Consider the following 15,330-nt stretch of genomic DNA (forward strand, 5'->3'; position numbering starts at 1 on the left):
TATATATATAGAGGAGGGTGATCTTATCTTAGTAAAAACAAGTCCAAAATGCGTTCTCCAAATTTTCCACGCCAAAAACTTGCCAAAAAATGATTTGGAAACAAACCGAATCGGAATCAGCAGGAACTAAGCTGACTGGAGGGGCCAAAGAGTTGATTAAGCCGACTTTTGCGGGCTTAGACAACCTGCTTTGGGTGGTATGGGGGTCGGCTTAGCCGACTGGAGAGCGGAGCCGACCAGGCCGACTGGCCTCACTTGCCTAGGCTCGCTTTCTTCTCCGCGTGATTTTTTTAATATTTTATTGCGCCATTAGACAACCAACATAAATATATATGATGGAAATAGTTTATTGGAGATATTCAAAATCTATCTCGAGACACTTTTGTGTGTCACCGGGATCTAGATAAGGATGGTGTGGCCGGCCTCTGATAGGAGCAGGGTGGCGAGACCCATCTACTTCCTCGTTCCTACCCACCTCTTTATTTTTCCTACTGTCTTGTTTAGTTCACCCTAAAAACCAATTTTTTTTTAAGATTTTCCGTTATATCAAATCTTACGACATATGTATAAAACATTAAATATAGATGAAAATAAAAACTAATTGCACAGTTTATCTGTAAACCATGAGATGAATCTTTTGAGTCTAATTAGTCCATAATTGGATAATATTTGTCAAATAAAAACAAAAATGTTACAGTACTCTGAACCAAATTTTTTTACGAACTAAACAAGGCCCGTCAGCAGTGTACTCTCATATTGTTGAGTGATGCAGCAGTAGCTGAAACCGATTATTTTTGGTAGTAGAGCGCGGCAGCAGTCTGTCAGTTCCATGCCTGCCACTGTGATGCAGAAAAAAAAACAATGAGAAAAAATTCAAACAAATGAGCGCGGCAGCAGTCTGTCAGTTCCATGCCTGCCACATATACATGGCCCATGCAGGTCTCGAACCTGCGACCTTCGCGTTATTAGCACGACGCTCTAACCAACTGAGCTAATAGGCCAGTTGAGGGTTGTGCTATAATAGACATCTATTGTTAGTACCTACACAACCAAAGCATGTCCCCCTAGAAACGTGTTTGTTTCTATCCCATGTGGTAGAAAGTATTTAAAAACGAGGTCAATCCATATATTATCAAAAGGCATAAAATACATTTTTCCTAAGTGGATGTCCTGAGTGGTTATGGGAGATCGATTATAATTTTGTTGACGATATGTCTACAATGGTTCAAATCCGCTTGGCTAAATCTATTTTTTTTTATAGAAAAAGTGTATTATCCTAGAAAAAAAAGGAAAAAGAGATATGGAGAAATTTATTTCTAATCCATATATAAGTAGTCTAGAGTGACTTACCTATCTTGAGTCACTCTGATTAAGCATGCATTCCAATGCAAAAGTGAAAAGATATACCGAGATCATTGATGTGAAATCGCCCACCTCACAAAGGAATGTGGTTATCTCTAAAAACTGAACACCTACCATCAATAGTGTGTGGTCTTTATTATCTGATTGCCTCTGTTAAACGATTAAAAGAGTTAGTCTTCCTAATATGGCCACCTATTTGTTAAGTGGTTGCTTTGCTGGATGATTGTCTCTGTTAATCCTTAAACAAAGTGATTATGATAACTAGCTAGGAAAAAGAATGCCTCTATTAATAATTAACAAGAGATATCATTAACGAAGGCGGAAGTATTCCTAGGTCCGTCTCACCATTTCTAGAGGTGGCACTCCACCTATATTAATCCGGCTATATATCTCTAAAAAATGATTTTTGAAATAGTGTTTTTTACTTTTCTTAGTCAATTTTAGTATATCATCAGTCAGTTTAGTATTGTAGTTGTTGGCATCTGTGATTAAACTCTAGAGTCTAGACTAAATGCACCAGTTACTTGTTCAATATAAAAGGTATATTGTTGAGACTTTGATAGATATAATTGCACGTAGGATTCAGAATGATTTTTTTAGTCAAAATCATGCCAACTATATCTATTTGTATCTATACTCTATTATGTACAAGAGAATTTTTTTTCATCATCTATTCTTTATTTCACACAATTATCAATGCGTCACACCACTCCCTATCCCAATCCTATATAAGTCGGACTCGATCATAGTCCATACTCCATACTCATATAAGTTTATTTTGAGAGCCATATTCATATAAGTTAGGACAACGCATGCCTATTGATACTATGAAGTTCGATTCTACTGCATCAATTAACAACATGTGGAGTTCGATTACAAACATATTAAAACAAATAATGATCATACTAATTACAACAAATCATTCGGGTGACCGTGCAACAAGTTATGCTTTGTATTTGGAACACACAAAATATATTCGCTAGTCTATATCCGTATCTATATCTAATATAATGACATGAGGGATTATTTCATTTGTCTTTTTTCACTTTCCACAATATTCTCTTACCCCTCCGTCAGTGGGTATGAGACCCACGAACTTCAACCGCTTGGTCTAACGACACTACTTGGCTTGGTCTGATGCTCATGGCTCGACCGCCAAAGGAGACCGCCAAAGGAACCGGTCCAGCCGTGAGACAGGCAAAGAGCCTATCTCCTACTTTCTCCATGCGATGTTCTCCGTTCAGGCTCCTCTTCTTTGCTTCTTAATGTTCCAACTCAGTTCAAGTAGGCCTTGCATCCTCGAAGACACTTGTAAACCTATTACTCCAACTTGGTCTTGTTGATCATCAAACACCAAAATCCAAACTAAATGGCCCATGGAGTCCATTTCCTTACAACTCCATGTTCCTCACCTTGCCTACTCGCTCCATCCTTGAACCCTAGAATCTGTTGTTTTAACGGTGACTCCATGGAGAGAATCAAGGTTGATGATAGTTTTGGTAAGGAAAATTGTAACTACTTCACAAAAATTTTGATAAGGTATGGATCCTCATCAATACTTGAACCTAGATGTCGGTGGTAATTGTAGTTGCGACAGAACATCATGGATGGCTGAAAGGTGAAAGCTTTGAGGTTGCCTCAACTCTAAAGGAGGAAGAAGCTACTCACTATGGATTCTGGTGTCCTGTCACACTCCTAGGAGCCCCGATAGGGACCCTCGTGTAGGGTATCTAACGAAAGCTTTACTTTCTTTTTTCCCCCACCATGATAATAATAATAATCAAATTTCACTATGACTGTAACAAGATTACAATGTTCATCGAAATTTTTGGTTTCGTGTCACAGAAAACCCAACAAACAATACTCTCTCGGTTCCTCGCTGAGATCTCATCTAGGATCCATCTCGAGACCGCAACCTCTTATCTTCTCCAAGCGATGGGGGCCGAAGGCCGACTTGACAGCATAATACACTGGCTCTGGTTGATTCATTGATCGACTGACCGATGCTAACCTCAAGCAGCACAACATTTGCCATGCATGCTCTGGCGACTCGAGTAGACCAGAGCTCGGCACCATCAAGACAAATGGTGTCCTTCAACACTCACATGCTTCTATCTATTTTCATCTCTACCTACCACTGCAACTGGGGTGATGGCCAAGAGTGGAGGAAGGAGATCATGCCGGCTCATAGCTTAGTCGGGCAATGGAGCATGGAGGCCAGAGGTTGTCACGCTCTATATAGTGGCATCAGATGCCATCTAGTAGGATTGACAAATGCCGTGTCATCTTTGATCAGCGGGCCTAAATGTCGTAGTAGCTAAACCATCTTAGAGGTTATATAGACTTTATTTTGAAAAAAAAATGTATAGTACTTTTTATTATGTGGGAACAACCAATGAAGGTACTGGTTATTATTGTTGTAACGTTTGGAGTCAAATTTATTTAAACACGACGAAAACCTTAAAACTTTAAGGATTTTCTAAATATATTTCACTAAATTCTTGCAACCACCAGTTTTCTAAGGTGCCTGATCTAGTAGTGATTTTTTTTTATGAAAAAACACGTCCCTAGTATGTAGTTTTTTTTTAAGGGCCGATCCAAAGATGACATCACGGGGTTGACCAAACAAATCATCTCCACACAAATCCGGTTGGGACTGGCATGTTGGAACTCCGACATGGCTCGCCGGATCTCTGAGCAGACCAAGATCTGCAGCGCAGGTGTCAAGAGGACGACGCTACTCGACTGGCGTAGACTATGGTGGCCTGTCTCTGTCTCTAATCTTAGACACCCCCCACCCCCCCCCCCCCCCCGCGCCCGGCATGGCACCTAACGACGAAAGCTTTTTGCTTTTTCTTTTCCCAGTCTCGGATCCTCGCCGAGATCTGGCCACCCATCTCTCCCCCAACCTCTTCTCTTCCCAGGGGCAGCAGGATCGGAGTCTGCCTGCCGGCGCACATTGCCTCTGATCCACCGACCCCGCGCGGTCCGACATTGCCGTGCCCCAGCCGGCGACCTGAGACCATCTCGCCACCGCCGGGAGCCGAGACCAAATGGGGTCCTTCAACGGCCACGTGCTGCCGGGGACGCTGTTCCTAGCGGTAGGCCTGTGGCGAGTATGGTCCGCGGTGGCGCGCTTCGCCGCCGACCCACCTTCCTTCCGCGTCCGGGCGTGGTGCCCCCTCGAGCTCCCCACCAGAGCGCCCCGCCTCCTGGAGCTCTACGTGGTAGCCGGCGGCGCGTTCCTCGACATGTGCCTGGAGCTAGGCGGCGGCGTCCTCGCCGGCCGCGGCGGAGGCGTCGCCCCGGAGTCCAGCCTCATCTACCTCGAGCACGCTGGCATGCTCCTCATGTTCTTCCTCTTCGGTGCGCTCGCCCTCCTCTCCCAGAAGTGCACCAGGTGTGTGTGGTTCCGTCGTTCTCCGTGCTCCGTGGATCTGTCAACTCTGTTCTTGCGTTGGTGTAGCTCAAAATTGGTAGAATTTGCGTGAAATTCGTAGCACCCAAAGTCGTACTTGAGACATAAATTTGGTAAATGCTTGATTTCATTGCATAGTAATCTTGTGTTAAAGGTCACATTTTGCCTTCAGATAACACCCGGTTTAAGCTGAGCTCTGACCATCATCTCGGACACATTTTGTTCGTTGTCATTTTCAGTAATATTATTATCAGCCAGTTCCAGATAGAATTTTACTCAATTGTCATAAGCTCACTGCAACGGCGGTCACCGCAGGTACCTGCCTCTGACCGACGGCGAGCTGTGCCTGGTGGCGGCGACGGCGTTCACATCTGAATTCCTGCTCTTCTCCTACCACTCCGGCACCCACATGGGCTTGGAAGGCTACTACCACCACCTCCTCGTCATCCTCATCGGCCTCTGCATCCTCACCAGCGTCCTCGGCGCGCTCCTGCCGGCGAGCTTCCCCGTCGACGTCGCCGCCGGCACGCTCATCGCGCTGCAGGGGTTGTGGTTCTACCAGACGGCGCTCACGCTGTACGGGCCCATGCTCCCGGACGGGTGCGACCGCAACGCCAAAGGCGACCAGATCGACTGCAGCAGCCGTGCCGCGGAGGAGCGCGCCGAGCAGCTGGCCAATTTCCAGCTGTTTGGGGCCGTGTTCCTCGCCTTCGTCTACGTGCTTGGTTGCTATGCCGTTGCAGCGGCGAGGTACGGGCACCCGGAATTGGTGACGATGCATGGGGAACACGTCGCCGCCCTGGAGTGCCGTGGCGTCGGCATCGGCGGCGCCTGTGCTGAGGAGTGCGTGGTCTAGTGGCGCCTGATGAGTACATATATCTTCAACTCTGTTCTTGCCTTACTACTCAGTAGCAAGTGCAAAACATGGTGTGATATGTTGTTGTTAGTGCTGGATCAATTGTGAGAAATTTTCAAATGGAGAATACTAGCTGGATCAAAAGTTTGCAGGCAAAATACCAATCATATAGTCTGGAGATCAAATTCGGGCAAAAGATGTAAAGAAATAGAAGCGTTTCAAGATGGAATTTGAGACCATGTCTCCTGATGTTCTAGCTTGTCTTCATTGAACAATAGATGGATCAGAAATGTTTTTGCCATTCACAATCAGATGTTTCATCCACACAGCTAGTAGAGCTCTTTTCATGTGTACATGATACATCATACATGCTAGCTCTCCAATCGTATCAGCAGATATGTACTAATGATAGTATAAGTGCTAGCTCAAGAAAGCCTGCAAACACAACTGGATACACTAGTGTACACAAACTGAAATCTAAAGATTACAGTGTCTTGACAACTGAAAATGACATGTTTTGGAAGTAATTTATGTTCCAGCATTTTTCCGAAGTACTGTGTCTTCCAGGTTATTGAGTTGCCAAATTTGCTCTCTTTGAGTTCTCAACATTTGAACTTGCAACGCAACGCCGTTACCAGTTAGCTGCTCGACGTCCCTCTCTGCCTGCCACCTCTAGATGCTCTGACGGAGAGAGGTTAGCCATCCTAGCACTATGTCCCTTGGCTGAATTGCTTGGCTGCTTCCTTCATGATGCCCAAAATTAAATACAAATTAACTGACGCTTCATGCAGTGCATTATTAGTGTCATACAAATTCTTGAACTGCATGAAGGTGCACCTGTTCTCCTTTCCCCCTTTTTTTTAGTGTCATACAAAAAGTTATGCAGACTTTTTTTTTGTTTATATATATAATCTGTAGTGTCATTTTGCCTTTCCAGTTCTCCTAAAAACAGAGCAAGAACAGAGTCTTCTCTACAGAAGATGAGATTAGTACTTTTTGGATATTGACCTATATTAGACATTAGCATAGTTTACTAGAGTAGCAATAGGAAAATTAGATTTCCTTGGCCAAACCACACAATATAAACATGAACATCGCTATTGAGAAGATATACTGGTAGAATAATAAAGGTATGATCCTTTACAAATTGCAAGTATTACCTGTGCAATGCAAGATTGAGCTAGTCCACGGGTGAGCATTTTAATTCCTGTGATTTGGCAATCAACACGACAGTGGCTTGAAATACTGTGTCTGATCTAGTCCATCAGACTTCCAATTCCTGAGAAGTAAACAAGGTGGGAAAAAATGTCAGACAAAAGGGGAAAAAGGAAAGAAGCAAGAACAGCTAGAGAAGAAACATGGGAAATTTACTTCAGAGGAAAGGGGGAAAGGAGAACAGGTGCACCTTCATCTTCATCAGTCCATGATTCATCACTTTTCCTGATCACAGGCTTTGCTTCCTCCACCTCTCCTCGGTGCTGGGCACCTCCTGATCAGAACCGAACAGTGACAGCAGGTACCTGTCTGTTCCTCAAGCCCATGTCGAAACCACCGATGATTACTCTCATCTTGAGCATAGCAAAGATCTGCGAGCCTTGGTATATGGTTCATCACCAAAACTGAGAAGAAACAAAGGATATTTAGGTTTGAAGAAAGGGGAAAAGGAGATAAGGGAGAAGTTATAAGCAGAGCATAAGCCTCATCTACATCAGAAGTAAGCAATTGGCTATTATAGAACTCCAAACAAGTGGTTTCTCGGAGTTGTTTACCCAAATGGTGGGATGATTGGGATGAATTTTAATCGCGTGCCTCATCGCAGCCTTCGCTTCCTCCAGATCCTGCTCGCGGGCGCCTCCAGATGGGAAGATAATGCTGAGTTCCTGCAGCGACGGCAGGTTCCCCAAGCCCAAGTCAAAACTGCCGATGATTTCTCTCGTCCACTTCACTGGGAATTCAAACCGAAGATTCACGAGCCTTGGCATGGCTCCTTGCTCAAACACCACAGGACCTCCGAATCCCCACAACCTGCAGCGTACGAGGCATGGGAACGAGCAAGCACCTACGACGAATCTCCCATGGATGATCCCTTGATGCTTGTGGTCCACACACAGCTTTAGATAGTGGAGAGCAGGCAACCTCCCTAGGATTTCGAGATCCTCTTGCTGCAACCCCCTGACTCGGATCTCGAGGACAGAGAGGCTCACAAGGAGGGAGGGATTCACCTTCAACCAAGCTGGCAGCATAGCAAACCAGCAATAGTCCTTTAGTTTCAATGTACTGAGATTTTCAGGGGCGTTGATGACCCAGCCATCCAAGTTGCTTTCCCTATTTTTGATGCTGATTTTTAGATTTTGGATTTTCTGGAACTTGTTTAGGCACTCCACCACGGATTTTTCTATGCCGTCGTCACTCTCCGAGTCGGATTCAAGCAGCAAGAGGAGGTCGCTGAAATCTTCAGTCATGATCTCAAGATCCAACACCTTCAGCTCTGTTAGATGGGCCAGCTCTTCTAGCATCTTCCCTTTAATGCTGATGCACAGACCTGAAAGCTCTTCAAGGGCTATCAAGCTCCGTATCCCTTCTGGCACTCTTGTCGATTTGTTGATGTGTAGGCACATCAATTGTGTTAGCCAAACAATACTTGACGGTAAACTTGGAATTCTCCTACTGGCGTGTACATCTAACATTTGTAGAAACTGTAGGTTTCCTATTTCTTCGGGGAGCTGATCAATGTTTGTATCTCTTAGACCTAGGTACCTCAAATGAATTAAATTACCAAGAGACTTGAGGCTATAGCCTTGTGAAAGATGACATCCTTCTAAAAGCAGTACACGCAGAATGCTGAAGTTCTGAAGTGCTGTTGGTATGTAGTCACTAGCAGATCGAAAGACAAAAATTGACCTCACATGATGCTCTTTGCTCGATGTAGCCTTAGGTTTACCATGAATAGCCTTGTAGTTTTGAAGGGATATCCTTCGAACCTTTTTTGACGCAAATGATGACTCATCCATGTTGTTCTGTATAGTAACAAAGTTCTCTTCACTTGATATAGAATAGATCAGATCAAGCACCATATCATGCACACGGCAAGCTACTACCTTGCTTCTACATGTGTCATACATAGGTTGGATCATGCTTCTATTTATGAGCTCATTGAAGTAATTCTCCCCTTGTCCAAATAAGCCCTTCTCTTCGTTTTTAGGTTGGATAAAACCTTCAGCTATCCACAACCATATCAAACGATCTTTTCTAATATTATAATCTTCTGGAAACATACTTAAATATAACAAGCAACTCCTTAGATGTGCTGGCATATCATAATAGCTGAGTGACAAAACCTTTCTCATGTTCTCTATGGTATTGTCCTTCTGTAGTCCAGTGCCAATAGAGTTGCACACATCATACCAATCCAATTTGTTTCTTCCTTTGCTAACCAACAAACTAGCGATTGTGATAATAGCTAACGGAACACCATCACATTTCTTTAGTATTCTATTTGATACTTCTTCTAGCTGTTCATCAGGGCATTTGTCTTTGTCTTCTTTGCCAAATATTCTAGCATACATTAATATCCTAGAGTTCTCCAGAGAAAGGGGCTTCAACTTGTAAGGACCGCCAATTTCTTCAGCAACCTTAAAAATACGAGTAGTTGTGATGATCCTATATTCAACACTGTTGTCGGGCAGAGCACATCTTATCATGTCCCAGTTTGAGATTTCCCATATGTCATCAATAATAACTAAGTACCTGCACATATGGAACACCAGAAGGCGATATGTCATGTATGTCACTAAGCAAATTGATAAAGAAAACTCTAATCTTTCTTATATGTGTTGTGCATGTTATGCCGCCTGGGTTAAAAGAGGAAAAGAAGGTAAAAAGCATCAAGGTGGCCCCTGCCTACCGTCCACCACATTGTTCATTGCAAGCCTTCTTCTACACGTATGTAAGCAATGCAAAGAAATAGGTGCTCTCGACATGCTAGCAAATAGTAAATAGCTCAATAATGCAGCTTTTCCATTCTTGTGTTTTCTTTTCTTCTCCATTCAATAACATGTGTGAGCACTTACTTGAGGATCAATTCCACTTAAAAGTTACTATATGTTAGTTCCAAAAGAATTTAACATATCTTAGGGCTAATCCTTAAATTCTTCTTTCTGAAATTCTGCAATCCTATTTTCTTTCTATACAAATTCTGAAGCTATGTGCATGTGTTGTATGGAACTATGGATATAGTAAACCTATATATGCATATGAAAGTAGAGAGATTTTGGGATAGTGGACAACTGTTTTGTTCCCCCTGAGCACTACATATTGCAGGTGCATCTACAGCTTTCAAAGTGTTTCTCCCCTTAGCTATCCAAGCCCCAACAAAACAAAGCTTTGGGTTTTGGTTACACTGAATCAATGAATTAGTCTTGAACAATGCTGCATCGGCTTCACACAAAAGTCTCTGTTGTCTGCATGTCCAGAAGGATCTCCGATTGTCCATGATCATTACATGGACACACAAAAAGAGCTCCTAGAGTACCAAACTGAAGACTAGAGGCAAAATTGGGTTCTCACTTGGAAGCAAAAGCCACTTAAAGAGATGGTATAACATATAAAAGAAAAGAGATAAACTTGAGTGGCACTAAAGTGAGCCGGATATACTTGCAGTACTATCCTTGTTGGATAGTTGACTAAAACCCTAAAACCCTAAAACTCAATTTTGTCAAACTTTCTAAACAAAAATTCCAAGAAATAAACTAATGACTAATTTTTGATGTATCCATACCTCTTCTCCTGAAGGAATCCTCTAAGCTCATCAATAATAACATCAATACTTGCAGTACTATCCTTGTTGGATAGTTGACTAAACATGCCCCTGAATAATCGATATATATCAGGAGTTTGAGACACCGATACAAAAGCTGAGCAATCGAACTGTGCTTTAAGCTTTTCATACACAGCATTAGCAAGAGTTGTCTTTCCTAAACCTCCAAATCCCACAATTGAAACTATCTTCTTTTGCTCCTTGGTCGCTTCATTGTCTTCTATCATAATCTTGATTACCTTATCCCTTGACTCCTCAATGCCAACTAGCTCTGTTGGATTCTTATAACGAACCATTGCAACCAATGCAAGGGGATCAACTTTGACAGGTTTATCAACACTGTAGTTAACCTCGTACCTGCAGCGCCGGTCATGCACCTCTACAACACGACTCTTGATGTCTCTGATATCAATAGCAATCTTGCGGCGAATCTTGGGCAGCATCAAGAAACCAAGCATCTTGTCAATGAACTTGCCATGCTTTTTGGCTAGCTGATGGCCTTTGACTTGCACCATGAATGTGTCGATGTTGTCCTCTATGTCATAGGACAACTCTCTTACATTCCTGGCCCAAATCTTATCTCCACTTGGAAGCTGGTCAGCTGGAACCTTGGAGATATGCTCAAGAGCACCCATCATGCTCTCGAGCTCATCATGGAGGAACCTAATCCCTCCTTTCACCTCCTTTTGCAGGTTGTACTCGTCAGCAAGCAGCTCGCCAAGCTTGGGGATGAGGCTAGGAAGTGCCCCCAGCACGACCTCCATGGATCCTCTTTGTGCAAGCAGCAAAGGCTACAGGAGTGTGTGTTTGCAGTGGTGATGCCGAAGCAGCCTAAGCTGGTGTGGGTGCTGGTGTGAAGTTGATTTTCGCAGGGACGACAAGAAGACTAGGAGTGTGTGGTTGGTTTGCTCTGATCAGAGTCTGGATGGAGAAGAAGAAGCAAAGAAAGGAGGCGGCCGGCCGGCGAACTACGTGAGGTCGACCTGCTGCTGGCTGCTGCTGATTTTCTTCTCTATACTATACTAGAAGAGCCAGAAGACACTGCAGGCAGTGCTTGAGTTGAGTAGAGAGAGCTGCTAGTGCCTGTCTCGAGTTGGGAAAGGAAGAAGCTATGGTGGACGAGCTGTGGACGAGGACGGAGGAAAAGATGGTGGTAGGTCCCATCTAATAAAAAATAATTACTCTATATAATAGTTCATTATGAGAATATTCGTAGTGTGCGTACTCATTTTTATGCCACTGCCATTATTATTTTTATATATATCTATATATTAATGTTAAAGAGTAAAAAAATTCTCCTATTTTTAATCCACCGTGCTCTTTCCATGTCCGTGTGTCGCCACTCTTTGGAGCATAAAAGTCTTTACTAAAAGAGTAGAGAATAGTAGTAAGTGATGAATTAGAGATTAGGGATTAAAGTCCTAATTAGTTTTTATTGTCTGTCCGTGACCAAACTCATGACCATATTTAACGAGTTATAGATTAGCACAAGTCCAAATATAGTAGATCTAATTGCAAAACGCATTAGAACAAATAATGCAAGATGTAAATTCTGTTACAATGCATGGGGGTGTGTCTATATATATATATATATATATATATATATATATATATATATATATATATATATATATATATAGTATACTCTGCACGCACCCAGCAACGCGTTGGAACTGACCGGCAACAAGCGTGCGTAATTGCTGCTGCATGCCTGCATGCGCGTCATTATTATGTGCTAATTACCGTAATCATTATCCTGCAGCTGAGACATTTTTCATTGACGTCAACGCATGCATGTTTCCAGGATGCACCCTTTGCATTATCATAATTCTTCCTCCAAATTATCGTAATTTAATAAGAGAATTACAATCTTGCGGACAATCTATACTGTCTCGACAATCTTGCAGACTACTTTAAGTGGTTGTTACGAGAATATTTGAACTAATCTACCATGATTCTATACTGCAATACATGTTTACCATGATTCCTTTTGAGAGACACCTTGAACGAGTTACTATAGTGCTAAGATGAATTTTAAAATAGTTACGAGAATTTAATTGGTTTGAGATTAATATGGTAGAATTACTATAATCTAAATTGTAACATGATGTTACTATAATTAGAAGGGGAGTTACGGTAGAGTAAACTCTGAACAAGTTACTATAGTGTTAAGATGATTTTTATAATAGTTACAAGAAATTAAGTGGTTTGAAATTATAATTACGTAGAGTTACTATAATTGTGTATTATGATGTTACTATAATTTGGTGGGGAATTACGGTAGAGTAAAACCCTGAATGAGTTACTATATTGTTAAGGTGTATTTTAAACTGGTTAGGAGAAGTTTGAGATTATAATTACCGTAGACTTACTATAATTAGAAGGGGGAGTTACGGCAACTTACACAATTTCGGTGCTTTCCAACAGTAACCAGAAGAAAAGTATAACAAAATCAAATACTAATATGACGTTGTTCATCGATAATGCATCACACATGAACTTTAGAATGAAAACAAACAAGTTCATATGTATTTGTACAAATAAATCTAACAAAAATAAAATAAGGCACGCTGCGTCATGGAAGAGGCCTGCCACCACGCCATCGTGAGGGAGGAAGGCGACACCGCGTTGCTAGGCCACCGCCACGGGGGCGTCGTTGGCGCGGGGTGAGCCTCGCCAGCGCTGGGGCCATCATGCGAGCGAGGGAAGCCGTTCCGCCATCAGGAGCTGCCATCCGAGCGAGACTGGCTGCTGGGGTGTTGTTCGTGCGGGCATCGTCACAGCGGTGGGTGTCATCTGTGCAATAAGATCCACCAAGAGAGAGCCATCGAGGATCCACTACGCACATCTGCAACTGCAAAGATCGATCACAAGAAAAATGAGAATAAGAAATATTCTAGTAGCTTGTATGCAGATGGTTGGGTGACCTGCGCCGCTGCATGGGCAGATGAAACCAAGACGGCGTCCAGATGCCAAATCCTCGAGTGACAAAAAAAGAGCCGAAAAATCCCAGACCCAGCACATACCGTCGCCGATGCTGATCTGCTCAAAGCATCGAGCTTCCATGGGCACTCCATCTAGGCTCCATCATGCAGGGGCGAGCAAGGGACGACACCGCAGTGTCAAACGCAGATGCTCGCCACTCGCAGGTGTTTTTGTGGCCAGTGGAAGGAATGGAACAAATCACGGTGATTAAATTTGCATGCATGCATTAGTCCAAAGGGGACCACCATCAAAAGACTAGCCTGTGACCTGGGGTGGATAAATGCACCGGCGGTGTCCATGTTGAGCGGGTTGGCTCTCGGGCTCACGAGTTCTGGTCTGGCTACAGAATATGATATTCTGTAGCCAGCCAGCTGTAGACTAGTAGTTCTATATATATATATATATATATATATATATATATATATATATATATATATAACACTAATGGTTGGCTAAAAATTAAATATAATACTTTAACCATTATGCTCAAAAAAACGTATTTTAATAATGATACAACACACGCTTAAACTTGAATTATCATGGTATTGTATTTTTGTTCCTATTGTAAAATTTGGCCTATAAACCTAGTATATATACAAAATATTGTAAAATTTGGCCTATAATCGCGAAAGCGTCTCATCCAAAGGTGAAAGCGTCTCGTGCAAAGAGAAAATATATGTTAGGGTGTTGCCCCGTGTACCAGTGTGTTTATCGCGGATCATGGACAGGATTTGTAGGGAATATATATGACTCTCCCAAATCAACTAGATATTATTTTAACATATCATTAAGCCCTTGGGTTAGGTGGAGAGCATTACGTGCTGATCTTCAAGGAAGAAATAGGACACGTATTTTTAATTTATTAGAAAAACATCTTTTTTTGATAAAGAAAAACTAGACACATAAAGTTGCTTTTATTTGGTTTATTAGATGTAAAGTTTACAAGTGGACATCAGCATATCTATATTCTAACCAAGGAGAAGGACCGAGACTAAGGGCACTCACAATGCAGACTCTATCATAGAGTCTAAAGTTATTTATTACCTCGAACAATGTGGACTTGGAGTCTAAATAAGACTTGAAGTCTTATTTTTTCTACATCTTTCTTCAATAAATACGGTGCCACATTAGCAAAATACCATAAATAATATGTAATTAATTGTCTTGGACTCTGTGATAGAGTCTTGTATTGGGAGTGCCCTAAGTGGACTGATCGGTGGGAACTGGAGCTGGCTTTGAGTAAAGCTGGACCAACTAATAATGGTCATCTTTGGTCTAAATTTTAAAAGAAAAGTGGATATCAGCATATGATGCTTCTTGATCTTGTTGTATATTATATTTGTACAGGAAAATACTTTACTTGATGCTATAACAAATCATTGAGCTTCTCTCTCCTGGGTTTGGTGCAGATTTATGCGTGGTTCGGACTGGTGGAAAATAGCAAGATTTTTTTAAAGAGCACTTGAATGTGAATACTATACTACTCCCTCGTCCTGGATTATAAGTAACTGAAGCATTCTAAATTTATTCCAATTTATTGTAAAACCACATGTGTACCTGTTGTTAATGTCTGTAAAAAGTTCATAATGTGGTAAGCACAAAATCTCTCTATAGTTAACAGAGGGTTACATACGTCATTTGCATTACCCTAAAATTTGTCCTAATTTTCTAAAATGAGGTTTGCTATGATACTCCTAAATACTCCCTCCGTCCTAAAATATATATGATATTTTAGGTTTGTCCGAAGTCAAACCATTTTAAGTTTGACCAAACTTATACAAAAGTATTAATGTTTACAATGCAAAATAAGTATTATTAAATTTATCATAAAATATATTTTCATATACCTATCTGGTATCCTAAATATTAATGTTTTTCCTATAAATCTGCTCA

The 15,330-nt window shown here is 42.0% G+C and overlaps 2 protein-coding genes and 1 non-coding gene across 4 annotated transcripts; 1 reads left to right on the forward strand and 2 right to left on the reverse strand.

Moving 5' to 3' along the window:
- Window positions 928–1,001, reverse strand: TRNAI-AAU. The gene has a single exon. It is a non-coding gene; the product is annotated as a tRNA-Ile (tRNA).
- LOC8071398 (transmembrane protein 45A) lies at window positions 4,181–5,892 on the forward strand. The gene is made up of 2 exons (XM_002441659.2): window positions 4,181–4,762; window positions 5,096–5,892. Exons 1-2 carry the CDS (start codon window positions 4,416–4,418, stop codon window positions 5,634–5,636), a joined length of 888 nt encoding a protein of 295 aa, XP_002441704.1. The 5' UTR covers window positions 4,181–4,415; the 3' UTR covers window positions 5,637–5,892.
- Window positions 5,952–11,565, reverse strand: LOC8071399 (putative disease resistance RPP13-like protein 3). 2 transcript variants are annotated; one of them, XM_021446658.1, is made up of 5 exons: window positions 10,414–11,565; window positions 7,406–9,383; window positions 7,042–7,255; window positions 6,797–6,915; window positions 5,952–6,372 (listed from the first exon to the last, which is right to left on the reverse strand). In XM_021446658.1, the coding sequence occupies exons 1-3, from the start codon at window positions 11,214–11,216 to the stop codon at window positions 7,247–7,249; spliced, it is 2,790 nt and encodes a 929-aa protein (XP_021302333.1). In that variant the 5' UTR covers window positions 11,217–11,565; the 3' UTR covers window positions 5,952–6,372; window positions 6,797–6,915; window positions 7,042–7,246. The 2 variants fall into 2 exon arrangements, with proteins under 2 accessions (XP_021302333.1, XP_021302332.1); XM_021446657.1 differs by having other exon boundaries at window positions 5,952–6,379.

Source organism: Sorghum bicolor, chromosome 8, assembly GCF_000003195.3.
Source record: "Sorghum bicolor cultivar BTx623 chromosome 8, Sorghum_bicolor_NCBIv3, whole genome shotgun sequence".
NCBI lineage: Eukaryota > Viridiplantae > Streptophyta > Magnoliopsida > Poales > Poaceae > Sorghum > Sorghum bicolor.